The 21,268-nt window shown below is 46.5% G+C and overlaps 3 protein-coding genes across 4 annotated transcripts in view; 2 read left to right on the top strand and 1 right to left on the bottom strand.

Moving 5' to 3' along the window:
- CLTB (clathrin light chain B) overlaps positions 1-5,746 on the top strand; it is a 20,652-nt gene extending 14,906 nt beyond the window's left edge. Inside the window, exons 5-6 of one of the 2 annotated variants that reach the window (XM_049648648.1) lie at positions 1,934-1,987; positions 5,298-5,746. In XM_049648648.1, coding sequence (XP_049504605.1) covers positions 1,934-1,987; positions 5,298-5,469 — 226 coding nt within the window. In that variant the 3' untranslated portion in view covers positions 5,470-5,746. The remainder of the gene's footprint in view (positions 1-1,933; positions 1,988-5,297) is intronic. The other variant, XM_049648650.1, reaches the window with a different exon arrangement.
- A 1,941-nt stretch (positions 5,747-7,687) lies between these two features.
- Positions 7,688-8,660, bottom strand: HIGD2A (HIG1 hypoxia inducible domain family member 2A). The gene is made up of 2 exons (XM_049648662.1): positions 8,448-8,660; positions 7,688-8,090 (listed from the first exon to the last, which is right to left on the bottom strand). Exons 1-2 carry the CDS (start codon positions 8,599-8,601, stop codon positions 7,924-7,926), a joined length of 321 nt encoding a protein of 106 aa, XP_049504619.1. The 5' UTR covers positions 8,602-8,660; the 3' UTR covers positions 7,688-7,923.
- Positions 8,661-8,742: 82 nt separating this feature from the next.
- Positions 8,743-15,109, top strand: NOP16 (NOP16 nucleolar protein). The gene is made up of 5 exons (XM_049648657.1): positions 8,743-8,992; positions 9,081-9,189; positions 12,156-12,225; positions 14,009-14,115; positions 14,683-15,109. Exons 1-5 carry the CDS (start codon positions 8,886-8,888, stop codon positions 14,824-14,826), a joined length of 537 nt encoding a protein of 178 aa, XP_049504614.1. The 5' UTR covers positions 8,743-8,885; the 3' UTR covers positions 14,827-15,109.
- Positions 15,110-21,268: the final 6,159 nt, after the last annotated feature.

Below are 21,268 nucleotides of genomic sequence, written 5' to 3' on the forward strand. Positions count from 1 at the left end.
TGAGGGGACTGTGGGGACACGAGGGGACTGTGGGGACATGCAGGGACTGTGGGGACACAAGGGGACCGTGGGTATACAGGGCTGTGGGGACACGAGGGGACTGTGGGGACATGAGGGGGCTGTGAGGACATGAGGGGGCTGTGGGAACACGAGGGGACTGTGGGGACTTGAGGGGGCTGTGGGGACATGAGGGGGCTGTGAGGACCTGAGGGGACTGTGGGGACATGAGGGGGCTGTGGGGACACAAGGGGGCTGTGAAGACACGAGGGGGCTGTGGGGACATGAGAGGATTTATGGAGACAGGAGGGGGCTGTGGGGACATGAAGCCAGCCATGGGGATAGTGAGACAAGTTATGGGATGGGAATTGTCTTGAGGATGGCGATTTAGTGGCAAGAACATAGAGGAAGTAGAAGCAGAAACCTTCAGGGCTGCTTCCTCAGCTGCCTGTGGAGTTCAGAGTCCTTCAGAGGTGGTACACTGTTGAACTGTCATCTTACCACAACAGAGAGAAGCAAGTTCTGCCGTCAGCAGAAGAGGTCCCAGGACCCTGGCATGGGAGCCAGACTGTCCGGGGCCCAGCAGTTAGCGTCACAGGGAGCACAGGCCTGGCTGGGAGTGAAGAACCAACCTGGGTAGAGGATTTTACTGCCTGTAGAAACGGCAACACTTCAACCCAGAGAGGCTGAAGAATAAAAGGAAGTTAGTGGCTCGTGTAACTGAAAGGGCTGGGGTGGGACTCCAGGTACACTAGGCTCAGGGGCTCAGACAAAGTGGACTGGTGCTCACTTTTACCGTCTCTCCATGCGGCATTCCCCTCTTGTCCCGGGATGGGGCAGAAAGATGGCCACCAGAAGCTCCAGGCTTCTGCCATTCTCTTGGCAACTTCAGTGAAAATAGCATCTTGCTCCCAATAGCTCAGCTGAAATCCTCAACCTGACCCTCATTGGTTTGGTGTGGGTCCTGTGCCCATTCCAGGCCCAGTGACTGTGCCGGGGGAGGGACCCTGATAGTCCAGCGATAGTGTGCATGGGGTCAGTCTCACCCAAACCACAGGGACTGAAGTGGGGCCAGCCTGATCCTGCAAAAGACAATCAGGGGCCCTTCCTGGAAGGGGCGGATGGATGCTGGGCAGGCAGGCAGTGGATGCCCACCAGAGAGCACCTGCATGGACATGGTCTCAGACCACTTCTGAGACTCTGGCCAGCAGCTCTGCCTTTGAGGCTGTGTCCTTCAAGGTACTTGGCCTGCCCAGAAAGGAAAGGCTGGCTCTGGGAAGCTGCCGCACTTCTGTTCAAGAAGCTGCTGCACGCCAGGCTCTGGGTTGGGCCCTGGGGAAACGGAGCTGAGGACCCCGTCGGTATCCTGGAAGAGCTCAGAGGAGACAAGCACACATGTGCAGGTGAACTCAACAGTACAGCTCTCTGCAAGAAGGCCATGGAAGCAAGGGCTGTGGGTGGGGGAGAGACCTCTGTGTCTGAGGACCTGGGCTTGGGAGGATGACTACAAGTTCATTAGGGAAAAGAGGGCAGCATTGGGAGAGGGTATTCTAGATCAGGGAACAGCATAGTATGAAAGAAAGGATGTTGTGTCTCAGGCACCAGGGAGTCAGGGAGTGGTAGGAGGGAAGACAGGAAGGAGGGGTCACGGGTGAAGGGCCTCCAATAACAGGGCTGGATAGATGGGGTAGTGAGGAGCCACCGAAGATTTGTGAACAGGACAAGTAATACGATCGGCACAGTTTTAGAAGAGGCACTCAGGCCGGTGGAGGATCCCTGCTCTCCTCTCCGGGTTGTGGATAGTTGCCAAGCGTTACAGAACTGTGCTTCCTAACACGCTCCAACTGGAGGTACTAACGCTGTCTCCCTTTCTCTTTAACCCTCTGCCTGTCTGTCTTGCCATCTGTCTTCCCCCACCTAACCCTTCTCTCTCAAGGATCGCTGACAAAGCATTCTACCAGCAGCCAGATGCTGATATCATCGGCTATGTGTACGTGTCTTCTTCGCTCCTCTGTCAGGGACCGGGAGAGGGCGAGGGACCCCTTGTGGGGCTGCCACGGTTTCTTGAGTCTCCTGCTTGTGGGGTATAAATGAGGTGGGGGTGGCAATGACCAGAGCAGGTGGCACTCCAGGGCTAGTGCAGGCACAGACCTTCTCCTCTATCCCTGCGGCAAATGTTTATTGAGCATCTATTCTGCCTGGAGGCAGCTTTGCTAAATCTAAGCAGAGAAAGAATGCACGGGCCATCCCAGCGGGGACAGGCAAATGGTGGGAGGGGCAAATGCAAACAGTCAAACTCCCTCCCTCTGAGAGGCCTCTTAGGGCTGGGAGGTGGGGTGGAGTCTTCTGTTGAACCAAACTTGGACTGTCAGAAGCATAAAGAAGAGATGCTCCCAGGAACACTCCCATTCTCTCCTCCTGCCCCCAAGTGCACTGCTCCTCCTCAAAACTTCGGCCCAAGTTTGGCGACAAGACCCTGCCTAGACCACCCAGGGCCCCTCTCACATGTTCCCCTTTGGAGTCTAGTTAGGACTGTGATTAATCTAGACCTGAGATGGCAGAGGCTTCCTCTCATGTCACCCCCAAATGATTGGTAGTGACAGTCTGGAAGATGTGTTGGGGATGTTGAAGCTAAAGGAAAAGCAGTGATGAATGTGTGATGTCTGCCACGTGCGTGTGTGCCAGTATTTGCTGTTCCTCATTCTGGGTTCACCCTCGGCAGGCCTCTGATGCTGTCTGGGCTAACGCTTCTCTCACAGAGCACAGGACCCACCTGAGAAACAACCTGTTTTTCAGCCAGTTTTTACTGGGACTCGCCCAGTGCCAGTCTCTGTTCAAACAGGAATAAGGCACAGCCTGTCCCCCCAAGTTGCTCATGGTCAGGAGGGTGTTGTCATAAGGGCGGTATGGAAGGGCACACTGAGCTCCAGGAGCCACCGTCTGCTGGGGGAGCGGCTTCAGAGATGCGGGACCTTCAGTATGAGAAGGAAGGGATGTGCTAGAAGAGGACAAGGGCAGCCTCCATGAGTGGAGTGCTGGGGCTGTGGGGATGGATGGGTGGGAGCTGAGGACGGGAGGTCAGCTTGGGGCTAGTTGCAAAATGCCTGTTGTGCCAGATGTATAAGCTGGGACTTGATCCTAAAAGCAGGATCCATAGGTTTCAAACAGAAGAGTGGGATGACAGGGGCATGGGTGCTGGGGAATATACAAGTGGTTGAGTGTTCTTTTTGCACTTGAGGAAATAGCGCCCAGGGGGCTCCTGAAGAGAGGAAGAGTCTAGATCAGTGTTTCTCAGACTTTTCTGTGCCTATGAATCATTGAGGGATCTGTTGGAGGGAGATTCCAATTCAGTAGGACTGAGGTGAGGCCATGATTCTGCATTTCTTTTTTTTAAATTTTTTTTTTAACGTTTATTTAGTTTTGAGACAGAGAGAGACAGAGCATGAACGGGGGAGGGTCAGAGAGAGGGAGACACAGAATTGGAAACAGGCTCCAGGCTCTGAGCTGTCAGCACAGAGCCCGATGCGGGGCTCGAACTCGCGGGGCTCGAACTCACGGACCGCGAGATCGTGACCTGAGCCGAAGTCGGACGCTTAACCGACTGAGCCACCCAGGCGCCCCTGATTCTGCATTTCTAACAAGCCCCATGGTGATGCCAATGCTGCTGGACCATGCACCACACTTTGAACAGCAAGGTTAGAGGAGAGCCTCTTGACCTAGAAGGGACAGCTCCTAAGACAGCACGCCTCAGCCCCACTGGTCATCCAACCTCATATAGCCTTTCTCCAAGTCTGCACACACTCACCACTTTGTTAGATTCTCAGGCCAGTGAGACAGATCAGCAAGGTGGAGGCTGATTCTCACTTTATAGGTAAGGAAATGAGTACATGGAAGGAAAGGAAGATCACTAGGGAGGGGCCACGTCACCTAATCCAGGGCCAGCTCATTCTTGGCACAGCCTGTAGGCATCACCTAAGAGCTCCCTGCCTGACATGTGCAGAACTGATCCTGCTTGAGATACAGAAGGGGCCATGAGGGGAATGGGGATTTCCAGGGACCCTTGCTTGCCAAATAAGACATAGACCCAGCCCTCTCCACTGGAGATCAGTTATTGTTCTTTTCTTAGATTCCCACATTTGGGTTTTGTCCACTGCACTGTATTTACTGTACTTTGTTTCTCCACGTTCCTTAATCAGTGGCTTCTAGAACTGTCCACCAGAACTTCTGATGAAAAAACCACCAGTTTTCATCCTAACTTGATTCCAACCAAAAGCAAAGACTCCAATGGAGTATTCCCCAGGCTGTGGTTCCATGGAGATAAGTCATTCTGGGCTAAAAAGAGCTCTATAGTCAAATATGCTTGGAATGTGGTAGATTCTATCTGCATCTTATACTCCACCTTAGAGGTTCAGGATAAACATCAGTACATTCAAGGCTTTGAAAGTCTCGCTTTTAAGATCCTCTTTAACTAAATTTTCTATGTGTATTTGACCAGAATGCTTTTCTGGGGGAATACTTATTGGGTCCATAGGACATAGAGGCAATGCTGAACCAGTTAGTAAGGTGGTTAGTCAATGTCCTACCTCTGTCAAGGTTTTGGAAATGTTTAAAATAGCTGAGGTACTACACTAGTGCCTCCAAGGTTCTTTAGTTGTTGGGATTCCCAACAACTTTTATTTTTTTATTATTTTTTAATTTTATTTTATTTTATTTTATTTTTTTTATATTTTTATATTTTATTTTATTTAATTTAATTTAATTTAATTTTATTTTATTTAATTTTATTTTATTTTATTATTTTGAGAGAGAATGAGTGAGTAGGGGAGAGGCAGAGAGGCAGGGAGAGAAAGAATCCCAAGCAGTCTCCGCACTGTCAGCACAAAGCCTGATGCAGGGCTCCAACTCACGAACCGGGAGATCATGACCTGAGCTGAAATCAAGAGTCAGACGCTTAACTGACTGAGCCACTCAGGCGCCCCAGTTGGGAACTTTTGCTGAGGAGGTGAGGCCTGTACTCAGACCTGAATGAAAAGAAGCTACAAGCCACGAGCAGGTATAGGGGAAAGCATTCCAGGAAGAGGTGACAGCCAAGTACAAAGGCCCTGAGGCAGGACCAAAGTAGGCTTCCTTTGATGCCAAGGCTGCTTCTGGGGACCTGAGAGCATAGGACACAGGGCTAACTCTGGACAGAGGACCCAAGAGTAGGCTGGGCAAAGCAGCTTACTCAATGGGAGCACAGCATCACTGATTCAGGGGAAAGACAGACAGCAATGAAATCTCTGTCTTTTCTCCACCTGCAGGGCATCTGAGGAGGCTTTCGTGAAGGAATCCAAGGAGGAGACCCCAGGCACAGAATGGGAGAAGGTGGCTCAGCTGTGTGATTTCAACCCCAAGAGCAGCAAGCAGTGCAAAGACGTGTCCCGCCTGCGCTCAGTGCTCATGTCCCTGAAGCAGACGCCGCTGTCCCGCTAGGTGCCTGTTACAAGCATGGCCACAAAGCATGGGCTGGGCCTGGGCACAGGAGGAGCAGCTGCTTCAGACAGCGGGGGCAGCACCTCCAGCAGCTGCTACACATAGCCTATTCCGTTCCTCCCCATCTCCCGGGGCTGGGAAGGGAACCCTCACCCCTCTCACCCCATTTCCTCCTAGCCCTGTGGCCCAGCCCTTCACACCTCCTCTCAGTCCACAAAATTGTGACTGTCCCTCCTGACGTATTTTTTTTTTCTTGGCTTAAAGGGTGTGTTGTTAACTCTTTTTACACTTATTTATTATCATTCTCATTTCTCCGGAAGCCATAACTGGTGTCAGGGCTCAGTTTGTGCTTAGAACTTTCCCAGCTTCATGGCCTTGAGACAAGGTGAGGCTATTCCCCCAGAACCCCTCCCAGCTGGAAGTGGGTGTCCCAACTTGTATGTCTGCTGCCTCCCTCTCCAGGAGGAAAGACAACCTCTAATGGAATGCTTTTGCAACCTTGATCCTTGCTGATTCTTGAACAAGCCTGTGAGATAGGGATTCTCTTGTTGTCTTGATATAGCCATGGACACCAAGGCTCCCAGAAAGTAAGAAGCTTCAAGTGGGAGGGAAGAGGCAAGACCAGAAGTTCCCGGTGGTAGCTCCCTCTAAACCTGGGTGAGAGGCTGGTGAAGGTGGCTGCTGCCAGACTCTTGTCTTGGGTTTGGCCAGTACCCTCTAGATGGGGAAGGCTCACTGCTCTCTCTCCTTCAGCTGTGCCCCTCTGTAGATCTGGGATAAATAATCAGTGACCATACATTCTTCCTCTTCAGCCGAGGTTGCAAACAAGCTATGCTTAAGCCATTGTGACCTGCACAATGTTTAAAAAGATTTGAGTAACTACCAACTGTATTAGTTTCCTAGAGTTGCCATTACAAAGTACTGCAGTGTATGGCTTAGAACACACATTTATTGTCTCACCATTCTGGATGTCCAAAGTCCAAAATCAAGGTGTCAGCAGGGCCATGGTCCATCGGAAGGCACTAGGGAAGGATCTGTGCAGGCTTCCCTCCCAGCTTCTGGCAGCCTCAGGTATTCTTTGACTTGTAGGTGCATCACTACAGCCCTGAGTTCATCTTCGTATCATCTATGCATTGTCTTTCTGTCCAAATTTCTCCTTTCATAACAATGTCAATCAGAATGGATTAAGGCCTACTGCAATGACCTCAGTTCAACTTAATTATCAGTAAAGACCCTATTTCCAAATAAGATCACATTCTGAGATACTGGGTTAGGACTTCAACATATCTTTTTTAGGGGAACACAATACCACCAACCACTAAAAATGGTGGCCTTCATCTTTAAAAGTGCCATAGTCCTCACTACTCCACATTGATTCCTTGAATCTTGAGGCAAGGGTCACCACAACATATAGCTTTAAATTTATAATCTTTGCCTTACAACTGAGAGACCATGATGGGAACAAGAAACTTAGTAGGCCCTAGTCATATACTCCTCCATTTTGCAATTTAGATTGTGTTATGGGGCTCAAAAAGTGGGTATGTCTTCTATACTCCCTCTTTTCCCTTCCGGTAGCTTGCAGATGGTGATGAAATTGAAGTCATACATGTTAGGAACTTGGGTCCAAATCAACAGGTTGGATCTGACCACAGTCCAGGAATACTTGTGTGAGATTTTACATGAATGCAAAACTCATAGGTTGCCTCTCTTCTAGAGTTTGCTTAGGTCCAGCCTACTTTCTTCCTTAACCCTGAAACAGTAGGTACACAAACCAGTGACAAGCTTTGTGACTATGTTCTTACCACTCTACCAGGCTACTTCTCTGAGCCTCAGTTTCCTTTTCTGTAAGATGCATCAAGAATCAAGCCGGGATGGTATAGATCAGTGGAGCCCTAGGTGCTCTCAGGTGAGAGTGGGGTGAGGAGTAAAGTGGAGAGCAGAGCCCTCTGCCTTGGACAGGGCCACAGCTGTTGGCCTAGTCTGAACGAAGGTTTTCTGTTGTAAGTTTGAAAATTGACAGAAAGATCAGTTTTTTTCAAATAGCATCACTCTAAGGAATTTCTACTTTTAGCAAGTTCCTCAGGTGATCGTTACCAGGAAAGCTCGGGAACAATTAAACTATTAAGATTTCTAAGGGCCCCTGCAGTCTTTAGACAATTTTGTCCTAAAACCAAAGACCAAAAACTTTGGAGGGTTAGAAGGAATGAATTCACCAAACTACAAGTGGATCAATTTATTAAGTAGGAGGTGGAGAAAGTGAGGCACAAATAGAAGTATGCAACACCCAAACTGAACCCAATCTGAGATTCCTGAAAAAACATGTGTCGGTCACACAATTGGCCACTTCCTCCGACTTGTCAGGGAAGATGAGGGAATAAGTCAGGTGACAGGACAGGTGGTTGCTCCTGGGGCTGGGAATGATCTCTGCGGAACTTTCAAGGCCAAGTCTCGGGCTCAGGATCGAGACCTCATAGCAGATGCAGCCAGACCCAGCAAGATGGCTGCGACCGTGAAGCCCTGGGCAGCGATCCGGGTGCGCATCATAAGCTGAGATCGGTGGCTCTGACCCCGGTGGAAGCAGTAGAGGCCGTAGGTTAGGGCGGCCGCCGTGCCCAGGCAGCCTGAGGAAGGGACAAAGCAAGTACGGAGTGGCAGGTTTCGACCCCGTAGGCCTCTCCCCGCTTTGGATCCCCTACCAGAGGGTGGAGAGCTCAGAAGAGAGACCGAGGGAAGGCGGGTGGAGCCGAGTGGGAGGCTTTGGTCGAGGTAGGGTCCTCCTAGTTATAGGGCTCGCCCCACCTCAGCGACCCCCAATCCCGCCCAGCTCCAATCAGATTCACCCCTCACCGCCCGGCCACTTCGCCACAACTCTGGTCCACTCTCACTCAGGTCCCCCTTGGCTTTCCTGGTCCTCCCCTAATTCATTCCCTCAGACATCACTATCCTCTCGGTCTACAGTTCCTACAACACCTGCTTACCTATGGGTACCATCGGGTTCTCGCGGGTCTTGCGAAGGAATTTTTCTTTGAAGCTTTCTGGAGTGCTGTAGACACTGGGGCTAAAGCCCTCAATGACCGGGGGCTGTGATGGCTCAAAGGGTGCCTCCGGAGTCACAGGGCCAGGAACCGCCATGTCCCCGCAACAGCTTTAGGAGAAAATAGGGACGCTAAACCCCGCCTCCTGATGAGGTCATGAAAAGGGCGGGGAAAAGGAATTTGCTGAGCATTGTACGCAGGCGCTAACCGCTCATTGGCTTCTGGGAGTCGTGGTAAACTGCACGATATCGCTAAGGGGAGAACTACGTTTCCCAAAAAGCCTGCACAGCCCTGGCGCGCATATGCCGGAAATAGTCTGCTGCACGAGGTGCTGCGAGTGAGAGGAGCCCAGTTGTAGTTGCCGGTGCGGTGGTCACTGCAATGCCCAAGGCCAAGGGGAAGACCAGGAGACAGAAGTTCGGTTACAATGTTAACCGGAAGCGTCTGAACCGAAATGCTCGACGGAAAGCAGCGCCACGGATCGAGTGGTGAGGGGCCCGGGGTTTAGGAGGCGGGGGACCTCTGGTGAGACGGCCTGCGAGATGACGGTTCCGTGATTTCTTTCTTTGCCCGTAGCTCCCACATCCGACATGCCTGGGACCACGCTAAATCCGTGCGGCAGAACCTGGCCGAGATGGGGTTGGCTATGGACCCCAACAAGGCTGTGCCCCTTCGTAAGAGAAAGGTACTCACATAGCAGAGTCCCGGCCCTTGACCCCTGCTTCCCGCCGTACTTAGCCGGGTTTCAGAACTTCATCCTGTCTGTTCCCACGCTCACGCTTTTCCTGGGTTTGCGACCTTCCCACAGCCAACTCGGGCAGCTTGCACTGACTGTGGATGAATGTCTCTTTACCACTACGCTCAGACTCCTCAGCACACGTTGGACCAGGGTTGGAGCTTCCCTCTTTTCTTCTCCATTCATTTTTCCCTCCGAAATTAACCTGTTTGGGTTCCTCGTCATCTCAGTGGTGTTTTCCAGAATTTATCTTTTTCTGCCCTTAACTTTCCTAGTAAGGGCTCCCTCAGATTTTGGGATCTTTACTTCCTCTTCCTTACACCTTCCCCTAGTCATCCTGGTCTGAGGCTCCCTTATTAGCTTCTCCCAAATAGGTCTTTTACTGGACCACCCTTTCAAAAATGGCACACTTTTTTACCCAGTAGTTTCTTCCCTGCTTTAATTCATAGCACTTGTAAACACTTGATATTTTATATATTTGTTTATTGTCTGTGCCTCTTTACCCCAGCATAATCTCCTTGGAGACAATTTTGTGCTTTGTTCACTATTAAACCCCCAGTGGTTCTTAGGATGTGACTAGTGCTCAATAGTTAACCTAATGAATGGGCTTGCTGTTTGGATTTGTCCCATTGCTTTTATTTTTATTTTTTTTATGAATATAAATTTTTATGAATTTAAATTTTTTTATGAATATAAAAATTTTGTATGAATATAATTGTCAAATTGGGTCAAATACAACACCCATTGCTCATCCCAACAAGTGCCCTCTTCAATGCCCATCATCCATTTTCCCTATCCCCCACCTCCCCATCCCCTTAGTTTGTTCTCTGTATTTAATAGTCTCTTGTGGCTAGTCTCCCTTCCTCTGTTGGTGTCTACTTTTTTTCCCCTTCCCTTCTCCCATGGTCTTCTGTTCAATTTCTCAAGATTCACATATGCATGAAAACATAAGATATCTGTCCTTCTCTGACTGACTTATTTCACTCAGCATAATACCTTCCAGTTCCATCCACATTGCTGCAAATGGCACAATTTCATTCTTTCTCATTGCCAACTAGTATTCCATTGAATACATAAACCACATCTTCTTTATCCATTCATCAGTTGATGAACATTTAGGCTCTTTCCATAATTTGGCTATTGTTGAAAGTGCTGCTGTAAACATTGGGGTACATGTGCCCCTATACATGAGCACTCCTGTGTCCCTTGGGTAAATTCCTAGCATTGCTATTGCTGGGTCATATGGTAGCTCTATTTTTAATTTTTTGAGGAACCTCCACACTGTTTCCAGAGCAGCTGCACCAGTTTGCATTCCCACCAACAGTGCACGAGGGTTCCTGTTTTCCCACATCCTCACCAGCGTCTGTAGTTTCCCGATTTGTTCATTTTAGCCACTCTGACCGGTGTGAGGTGGTATCTCACTGTGGCTTTGATTTGTATTTCCCTGATGCTGAGTGACGTTGAGCATCTTTTCATGTGTCTGTTGACCATCTGGATGTCTTCTTTGGAAAAGTGTCTATTCATGTCTTCTGCCCATTTCTTCACTGGATTATTTGGTTTTTGGGTGTTGAGTTTGGTAAGTTCTTCATAGATACTAGCCCTTTGTCCGATGTCATTTGCAAATATCTTTCCCCATTCCATCGGTTGTCTTTTAGTTATGTTGGTTGTTTCCTTTGCAGTGTAGAAGCGCTTTATCCTTATGAGGTCCCAATAGTTCATTTTTGCTTTTAATTCCCTTGCCTTTGGAAACGTGTTGAGTAAGAAATTGCTGCGGCTGAGGTCAAAGAGGTTGTTGGCCTGCTTTCTCCTCCAGGGTTTTGATGGTTTCCTGTCTCACATTTAGGTCTATTTTGAGTTTATTTTTGTGTATGGTGTAAAGAAGGTGGTCTAGTTTCATTCTTCTGCATGTTGCTGTCCAGTTCTCCCAGCAACATTTGCTAAAGAGACTGTCTTTTTTCCACTGGATGCTCTTTCCTGCTTTGTCAAACATTAGTTGGCCATACATTTGTGGGTCCAATTCTGGGTTCTCTATTCTATTCCATTGGTCTATGTGTCTGTTTTTGTGCCAATACCATACTGTCTTGATTACAGCTTTGTAGTAGAGGCTAAAGTCTGGGATTATGATGTCTCCTGCTTTGGTTTTTCTTCAATATTACTTGGGCTGTATGGGGTCTTTTGTGGTTCCATACAAATTTTAGGATTGTTTGTTCTAGCTTTGAGAAGAATGCCAGTGCAATTTTGATTGGGATTGCATTGAATGTGTAGATTGCTTTGGGTAGTATTGACATTTTAACAATATTTATTCCTCCAATCCATGAGCATGGAATGTTTTTCCATTTCTTTGTGTCTTCTTCAGTTTCCTTCATAAGCTTTCTTTAGTTTTCAGCATATAGGTCTTTTACATCTTTGGTTAGGTTTATTCCGAGGTATTTTATGGTTCTTTGTCCCATTGCTTTTAGACAGGTTTCTTTTTATTCCTTCATGCCAGAGTAAAATGGCACTACTGTTTCTTGATCAAATAAATGTGAGGCTATTGCTAAGCACTGTCAGGTTGCTCCTCTTCATAGAAAAGAAGTCATCTAAAAAAAAAAAAAAAAGTCATCTGCTCCTCAGTGTAAATTATGAAGAGCTTTCATATGCATTGTTTCACTTGATCAGCACAGATGAGGTGAGGTAGGCAAAGGATATTATGCTGATTTTATAGATAGGCACAGAAAGATTAATTGCTTGCTTGAATCCCTTTTGGGAACCATAAAGCCTCTGGGGCAATGGTTCTCTCTGTCATTTCTTCCTGCCTGAACTTGTGTAGGGATTTTTGTGGGTAGTGCAGTTGTGTGAGCAGGGCAGGAACCTCTAGAATTTTCCCTCATCTGGGATCCTTTGTATACTGGTCTCACAACTTCTGTTCTCTTCAGGTGAAGGCCATGGACATTGATGTAGAGGAAAGGCCTAAGGAGCTTGTGCGAAAACCCTATGTGCTAAATGGTGAGTGCTGGTTACATTCCTCTAGGTCACTATCCTGCACAGTCAGGGCTAAAAAGGGCCTCAGATGTCTTCATTTTACAGATGGAGAAACTGAGGTTCAGAGGGAAGAAGGGAACTGGTCCAGGGTTCACAAAGTTAATACTGCGTCTCTAACTGGGACATTTTCAGTCTACTTACTAAACTCCAGTGTGTGAAGTGAGGTCAGAGATGTTCAGGGAGGATGTAGCCAGGTGCCTTAAGAGAATAGAAAAGAAACCATTAAGTCTCAGGCACATGTTCAGCTTGTCATGAATTTAAGGACAAACAGATTTTTATAGAGATTCTACCATCTCATTTAATCTTTTCATTGACAAGTCAATTTCATGTATATTAAGCCTATAGAGGCTGAATATTAAAATAGAGCAGAGTAAAATCTGCAGGGAAGCAGGTATACTCTGAAATTCTCCACCCATCCTTCTTCTTACCTGTCCAAGATTTTTAACAGTTCTCCTGAAGGTAAAAGGGTTTTATGAGACTGATGCACTACCTACTGCGCTAACGAGGCACCTTTAAGGTAAAAGGGTTTTAAATGGCCAGACATTACATAGAGAATTCTTGAGTTCCTATTATTAGTTCATCAGTGATTCTCATAAGAATTAGTACACAGGATTGCATAAATAAAACCAGGTGTACTTATTGTAGTCAGAGTTAATCTTAAAAAGTTTTACTTCTCATTCTCTAAAAAATTTTTTTAAATTATGGTAAAAAACATACTACATAAAGTTTACTATCTTAATCCTTTTTCATTGTATAGCTCAGTAATGTTAAGTATGTTTATCTTGTCATGTAGCAGATTTCCAGAACTTTTTCATCTTCAGAACTGAAACTCTACCCATTAAACAACTAATCCCTTTGTTCCTGTCTCCCCACCCCGACCTTGCCCCTGGCAACCAAGTCAAAGATATTCTTGACCATAAGCAATTTAGCATTTAACCCTTGAATAACATTTGACCACCTTCTTTCTGTGAGCTATTTTTCACATTGAGAAATGGGGAGTGTTTGCCTAACGATTTTATTTTATTTTTTTTTTAAGTTTTTAAATTTATTTTGAAAGAAAGGAGAGGGAATCAGCAGGGGAGAGAATGGGGGACAGAGGATCTGAAGTGGGTTCTGTGCTGACAGCAGCAAGCCCGATGCCAGGCTTGAACTCATGAACCATGAGGCCATGACTTGAGCCCAAGTCGGATGCCTAACCGACAGAGCCACCCAGGCCCCCTTGCTTAGCTGTTTTAAAAGCGAAGCCACAATTGCCTCCACAGCTTGGCTTTTTACCTTACATAGAGCAGTGAGGTTCCAGTGAGACCCAGCCTCAGGCCCTGGTTCCTGCGGCGTTAGTTCTCATTCACACCTTTCCATTTCACATTATTGTTGTAACACTTAAAGAAAAGAAATTCTCAGGAAATTTTAGAGATGGAAGGGAGTCCCAACCTCTGGTAGGCAATGTATCTTCATTTCTGTCCCCAGGACCTGCTACTAAGTAGAGATTATTAGTTTGGTACCTGTCTGTTACCAAGCTTAGACCCAAAGAGGTAAGACTTGCCTTTTAGGTAGTTGTAAAACTGATAGATGGTTGTGTCATAGGCACAGCCTGAGATCCAAGGGGCTGAAGAGTACCGAATTAGGGATGAAGAGGCAAAGCCCATCTGATGGCCATGGTTTGGGATTAGGTGAAAGAGTGACTGGGCTACCAAAAAGTACAGGAGGCAAAACCTCTTTTCCTGTTTCTTGGTTTCTCTCACCCCAGACCTGGAGGCAGAAGCCAGCCTCCCAGAAAAGAAAGGAAATACGCTGTCCCGAGACCTCATTGACTATGTACGTTACATGGTGGAGAATCATGGCGAGGACTATAAGGTGAGTGGTTTGGGTCCCACGGGAAGAACCACTTGAGTTTGTTGTGAAGGTACCCTGGACAGTTTGGGGTCTGATCTTCTTGACTCTTGCCTGAGACTGAGTTGAAACAAAGAAAGGAAAGAGAGACTTTAGGAAATTGATCTCATTGACAGATGCTTATAGCTGGGATAGACTGACTGGCCTGTGATTCATATCCCACTCACAGATATGCTGTTTTGTTTGCATGGTATTTTTAAAGAACTTGAACTGGTTGCTATTTTAATTACAGGAGGTTTCAAATAAAAATTCACGTTTTTGACTTCTCTTAAAAATTGAAAAATCTGGCTGCACTGGACTCTGGTGCCCAAGTGGGATCAATGGCTGTGGATGGAGCATTAGCTATTCCTCTGACCCTAGCTCCTGCCTGGTCCCCGAGGGCATTTGCACCCATTTCCCCACATATACCATGGTTTTTGAGGTGAGGAACCTGAACCTCGGGGATATGAGGTGGCTTACCCAACTCAGGCAGAACTAGGGGTTGAACTGTGCCTGTCCAGCCCTCCTCAAGTGGCCCTTCTCCTTTCTTAGGCTATGGCTCGGGATGAGAAGAATTACTATCAAGATACCCCGAAACAGATTCGGAATAAGATCAACGTCTATAAGCGTTTTTACCCAGTGGAGTGGCAAGCCTTCATTGATTCTTTGCAGAAGAATAAGATGGAAGTTGAGTGAGTGGCTTATGCCTGCCCCAGGCTGAGGCCTCCTCCTGGACCAAAGAAACTGGAAGCCAGGGTTTAAGGCAAGAAGGGGCATGTGGCTAGATGAGGCTGGCCAAACCCCATGGAATCAAAAGGTCACACACGCACACACACACGCACATACACGCTCCCCTCTCTGGGGAAGGAACAGTCTCCATGAGGTTTCTTAGGGCCCTGGGAAAAGCTAGAACCTAATGTTTTCAGAGTGGGTGGTTTGTTTACATATAATATGTACATAATAAAATAAGGCTATTTTATTTCTCTGACGGTTATGTGTTTCCCCTCCCAGCCAAACCCTGGGACTGCCCCTGTGAAAACCAACTCAACCAGGGCAGAGGCCGTCCAGCCCTTTGTGTGCCACATTGCCACGCCCTCTTAGGTGTGGCCTCCCTCCTCTTCTCACTTATTCAGTTCCATTGCTCTGCCTTGGTTTTCTGCACAGCATTAACCCTTCCACAGAAGCCTGCCAGCAACCCTGGACTGCTCAGAAGGGATCTGTCTTGCCAACACTAGCCCCACTCCGAGGCTGGAGGTTGGCAGACTGGTTGTCCACGGCCCTACCCTGTGGTTTGATGGCCAGAGGGCAGGTAGCTGCACTGCTGCCTCCTTGTGACTGGTCTTCACTGCATCTTCAGATTGCTTGCCCTGAAAGGAACCCAGGGCCCCCAGTCTGCTTTCTGAGACTGGGGGACTGCTGAATACCACTCTACTGTGTGCCAAGCACTGGGCTACACACTGTGTGGCCAGTCTCTGGGGCAGGCCTAATTTGGTCATATGAGGTGATGACTCAGAACAGGATCACAGGCATGTTGTGGGGTGGGCACTGGGCATTTTCTGGTCTTGGTACTTTATCTTCAGCTGTTATAATTTTTTTAATGTTTTATTTATTTTTGAGAGAGTGCAAGTGGGGGAGGGACAGAGGGAGGGGGCACTGTAGAGAGACGGGGCCTAAAGGTGCAGTGATGAGAGAATTACGAAGCAGGGGGCTAAGACTCTCCAGGAGCCCGAAGCACCAGTCCCCTGGCTCAAGCCTCTTTTATTTTTGCAATTTGTCTGATGACAGCAAGCACGTACAACATAGTATTTGGCATCTTGACAGGCCGTGCACCTGCAGTGTATTCCATACTGGGTCATGAGTACGTCTGGCGCCAGACAAAACATTCTTATCCCTGGCCTGGTGCCGGTATGATATCCTTCTGGAGAGGACGTGCAGTCCCGGCGGCTTTCAGTTCCTGCTGCTCCATCCCTTTCCTTCAGGACATTCTCACGGTGCCTCCAGCTTCTTGTTCTCCAACATCTCCCCCTTTTTGTTTGTATACAACGGACTGTAGGAGGACATTGTATAACCTGAGGTGTCCGTCGGTACATTGACAGGCTTGTTGTCCCCGGTACCAGACTGCACATGCAAGGATAAATACGCTGCATATTAATACAAACAGAATAGCAGTAGAGAAATTAAAAATACTAATACGCTCTTTAGGGTTTAATTTTCCCAATCCCTCTGGTATACTTTCTAAGATCTTAGAACTGGATAACATGTCCGGATTTGTTTTGAAAGTCTCACATATTTCTGCTTGCAGATGGTCCATCAGACACATTTCTGGAGAATATTGCCATGGTTGAGACATGTGAACCAGCAGCCACAGGCCAGTGCACGCTCTAAGTAAATACAGGCTTTTGGATGACATATTAAAGGGTATAGAATTGTTAAGACAGGTGTGTAATGAGCAGTTAACACAAGTTATAAGGGTCTCAGAATCATTCCAAACTATCCGTCCTTTCAGTAGTATGTATGGCAAACGGACACAAGCCCGTATGTACTGGGTACTATTGACTGTGAAGGATAAAGTAGAAATATTGCTGCAGCTGTTTTTATAATATGTGCCCTTCCAGGTATGTAAAGGGTGGAGGGCGGCAGTTAATTTCCCTATATGCTTCTGTAACAGTCGTTGTAAATGAGGACTGGGTGCGGAAATTCCCCCACCATGCCAAACGATTGAGCCATTAGCAGTGGTGCTGATAGTTTGATTATGAACACACCATCGTAGATTTTGTAACGAATTTTTAAGGCAAGCTGAGCCCATAGGGCTTTAATGAATGACGCTTCCATAGAAGCATTTAAAAGAACTCACCCTATTTCCCTTCTATATACGTCCCAAGTCACGCATCTGTCATTCTGACAATGTGCGAGTAGCATAAGATAGAAGCATTGGAGGAGTGTCATTGAATTGTAAGGTTGGAGTCAATCAGAGAATGGGCTGATAGTAAGAAAATATGTTTGTGTTGGGTCCCATTTTTAATAATAGATAGTCATACTTGAGGCTTACTCTTGAGGCAGTGTTGCCCGTAACCAAAACGTAAGGAGGACACTCGATCCCTATAGTGTAATTATCCATAACAGGACTTTCTTCATTTGGCCTATGTAGTCCTCTGCTGTCAAATGGCCCAGGTGTCCATTCTGTGTCATTTGTATATACCGGCACAGGGGAGTCGTACCAATTTATGCCCTGATTGAGAGGTGGATGAGGGATATAAGCCCAGTAAGTATAGTTATCAGCGTTTACTGTAGTAGTGATGACCGCAAGCATCGCAAGGAAAAGGTGAGCAGGGGTTTGCGGGCTGCGAGTCTGCATCAGTATTTTTCAGCATCATGTGTTAACCTCTTAACTTGTCCCCAGGTAGGAGGCTGAGCAGTCCTAGTGCGCCTGAGGAGAGGGCATGGCGCGTTAGGCACAAATTATCAGTTTCCCTATGGACATTCTGTGAAACTCTTTGACTGGTGGGATTATGTCTAACCAAGGTCACTTGGATTGGCTTATTCCTGGGTTTCAACTGGCTACTGGGTAACCACTGGTAGCCTTGATCCATAGAGACATAAACATACCCTTTGCCCCACACAACAACCTCTCCCTTTTCCCAGTGTCCCTTCTCATCTTTCCAATATACCGGCTGATGAACAGGGGTGACCTTTTGCTTGTGCCAGTGTACCTTAGCAGCAGGATATGTATGGGGTACTTGTATGTCCGAGAAATTTAAAGTATATAAGGCACGATGTAATTGTTCCCGTGGCGTAGTCTAAGTCCTTCTTCTCCCCCTTTTTGTTTAATTAACATGTTTTTAAGTACCCGATGAGTGTGTTCTATGATCCCTTGATCTTGAGGGTTACAGGGAATGCCAGTAAGATGAGTAATTTGTTGTGCTGCAAAGCAGCGGGCTACCTTATGAGATATGTATGCAGGGCCATTATCACTTTTAATGTATAGCCTTTTTTCCTGTACATGCTGTGGCCCAGATATATCCGGAGAAGGTATCCGCAGTAACATGTACATAAGAGAGCTTACCAAAAGCAGGAATATGGGTAACATCAGATTGCCAAAGTTCATTTGCCCATAGTCTATGAGGATTCACTCGAGAAGTATATGGAGCCACAGTGAGGGGCTTGAAAGAAGGACAGGCACTAACGATGTCTTTTGACTCAGCATGTGTTATAGTGTGTCTATGGGCAAGTCCTCGAGCATTAGTATGGTGAAGCATATGCTCCTGTTGTGTCATCTGTAAAGTGCCTTGTAATAAGTCATCAGCAATGGAATTTCCTAAGGCTAATGGGCCAGGAAGTTTAGAATGACTGCAAGTATGAGTGATATATAAAGGATGTTGCCTATGCCGTCTGTATTAATTCTTGTAAATGCAAAAACAGATAATGTAATTCATTTTGTGAAACAATATGTACAGTTTCAATATTTAGGACTATGAACCATACATATAGTGAATCTGTCACAACATTGAGGGAAGCAGGTACAAGATGCAACAATTCTATAACGGCTGCTAATTCAGCTTTTTGGGTAGGGCTGTTAAGGTTGGGATCACGGCTAATGTTTGGAAAAGATAAGGTATAAGTCGGATTCCCAAAGCAGGTCACAACCAATTTATATCACCTAGTAACTTCTGGAAATCATTTAAAGTTTTCAAATTATCTCGGTGAATCTGTACTTTTTGGGGAATGATGGTTACCTTGTGAATTTTTACACCAAGATAAAGGAAGGGATCTTGGTTTTGCACCTTTTCCTCTCCTATTATTAGGCCGTATTTGGGCCTAATAATAAAGATAAAGATCTTCTACTTGTGTAGGCGTTTGAATATCATTCATGTAATGGTTAATCAATGCTTTTGGGAACTGAATACGCAATTGTGAAAGCAGCTGATTAACAAAATGCTGACACATAGTAGGGCTATTAAGCATACCTTTTGGAAGCACTTTCCATTGATAGCATTGCACAGGAGCCATATGATTGTATGAAGGTACAGAAAAAGCAAATTTTTCTCTATCATCTGGCTGTAGTAGAATTGTGAAAAAACAATCTTTCAAATCTATAATTAATGACCAGTTCTGACAAATCATAGTAGGGGATGGGAGCCCAGGTTGCAAAGGTCCCATACTCGTTTACCTTCCTTAAGTCAGTCAACATTCTCCATTTCCCAGATTTTTTCTTTATCACAAACACAGGAGAATTCCATAGACTGGTGGACATATCTATATGACCTGCATCCAGTTGTTCTTGCACTAATTGCTCTAAAGCCTCTAATTTCTCTTTGAGAAGGGGCCACTGATCCACCCACACTGGGACAGTTGTTAACCATTTTAATGGCAAGGCATAACGTTGTTTAGAAACAGTGGCCCTTACACTAAATTTGAATTCTGTGCAGGATATCCCAGTCCCATATAAGGAGGCTGCATTTTGGCAGTAATTGGCTCCGTACACCCATTTTCTTGTCCAAGCCCTTCTAATGGATTTTAACTCATTTTTGGACATAATATTGGTTGCAGCAGGAGAAACATAAGGAATATTAACATATGCTCTTCATTGACTTAATAGGTCTCTTCCCCACAGATTAATGGCTCTATCAGTAATATAAGGCTGGATGGATAGTAGCAGCCTGGCCTTCAGGCCCTTTACACAGAAAAATTTCAATGCTCTGTTGGATATCAGTCAGTAGCTTTTCCTACACCCGTGAAGACTGCGGATACAAGTCAAAGTGGCCAATTCTTAGGCCAGAACTTAGAAGCAATGATGGTGACATCAGTTCCTGAATCTACCAGGCCAGTAAACTATTTTCTGTTCATTTGTAAGGTCAGCTCAGGCCTTGTGTCCTTTAGAAATGTTTGCCGAAGTACCCCGTTTGCCGGTAGATCCAAACCCTCCCTGTCGTTCTGTCGGCTTGGAATTCAAAGCAATGTAAGGCAACAACAATAGTTGAGCAATGTGATCTCCTGCCAAGACACGATAAAGAACAGAAGTACTAATCATTACTAAAATTTCATCCTTAAAATCAGCATCTATAATTCCTAAGTGGACATGAACTCCCTTGGACATAAGACTACTTCATCCAATAAGGCCAACGGACCCTGAAGAAAAAGTGTCATAAATCCCATTTTAAGCATATAAATTCCCATGGAAGTCTTGAGGTCCAGAGAATCTGGAGCAGGAATATCTAATGCAGCGCTCCCTCGTGTGGCATGGAGGAGGTTATGGACAGATTTGCTTGATGAGTCCCGCTGCTCACAGGATAACAACGTGGAATCTGATTCCCCATGTTGTTTACATTCGGGCCCTGGGGAGGGCCTGTTATCCCGTTTCCCTGACCGACTGAGGTGGCAGGGGAGCTCCATTCTTAAGGAAGTTAGATCTACATCGATGTGCATAGTAATAGCCTTTATTGCTTGGTGGGGGGGAGCATTAGTATTTCGTTTTGGTGGCCAAGGTGGATCACAGGAATTGTTACGACTCAGCTGTCGACAATCCCTTTTATTTATTTATTTTTTTATGACAATCCCTTGTATAATGTCCCAATTTGCCACAGCGAAAACACTTGGACTGTTTGTAAGGTCCAGTGCCTTGAATAGCCACTGCCAGTAACCCCATTTTATAGATCTCTGAGCCAATATCTTGACAGGCCTTTAAATAATCGGTTAAATTAACACCTCCTTGAGCCTTCACTGGGCATAAAGCTTGTTGGCATTCCTTACTAGCATTATCAAAAGCCAGCAGCTGTAAGAGGAGATCGCGTAAACCTGCCTGAGAAACAGTTTTTGTAATAACAACCTTTAGTCGAGCCACGAAATCTACATAGGGCTCATTAGAACTCTTTAACTTGAACACAAGAGGGTGTAGCCCGTCCTGGGGTAGCTCTTTTCTCCCAGACATTAAGGCAGCACAATCTGACCTATGACACTGCACGATCATTGTACTGAAGCCGAACCTGTAGGCCAAACCCTTGTCCAGCCCGGTAAGTTGTTCTATGGTAATGGGCACAGGAGGATTCACGGCGGCATCACGCCAGGCCTGTATCTGTGTCTTTATCCCACCAAGTTCTAAATTGCAAAAATTTAGAAGCACTTAGGACTGTGCGACCTAGGA

Source organism: Panthera uncia, assembly GCF_023721935.1.
Source record: "Panthera uncia isolate 11264 chromosome A1 unlocalized genomic scaffold, Puncia_PCG_1.0 HiC_scaffold_17, whole genome shotgun sequence".
Classification (NCBI taxonomy): domain Eukaryota; kingdom Metazoa; phylum Chordata; class Mammalia; order Carnivora; family Felidae; genus Panthera; species Panthera uncia.

Excerpts from the sequence above, each read along its gene's own strand:
- NOP16 (XM_049648657.1), top strand. The coding sequence starts at position 8,886 with ATGCCCAAGGCCAAGGGGAAGACCAGGAGACAGAAGTTCGGTTACAAT. Across the intron at positions 8,993-9,080 it reads GCAGCGCCACGGATCGAGTG|CTCCCACATCCGACATGCCT; the intron begins GTGAGGGGCCCG and ends CTTTGCCCGTAG. Across the intron at positions 12,226-14,008 it reads AAAACCCTATGTGCTAAATG|ACCTGGAGGCAGAAGCCAGC; the intron begins GTGAGTGCTGGT and ends CTCTCACCCCAG.
- HIGD2A (XM_049648662.1), bottom strand. The coding sequence starts at position 8,601 with ATGGCGGTTCCTGGCCCTGTGACTCCGGAGGCACCCTTTGAGCCATCA. Across the intron at positions 8,091-8,447 it reads GAACCCGATGGTACCCATAG|GCTGCCTGGGCACGGCGGCC; the intron begins GTAAGCAGGTGT and ends TCCCTTCCTCAG.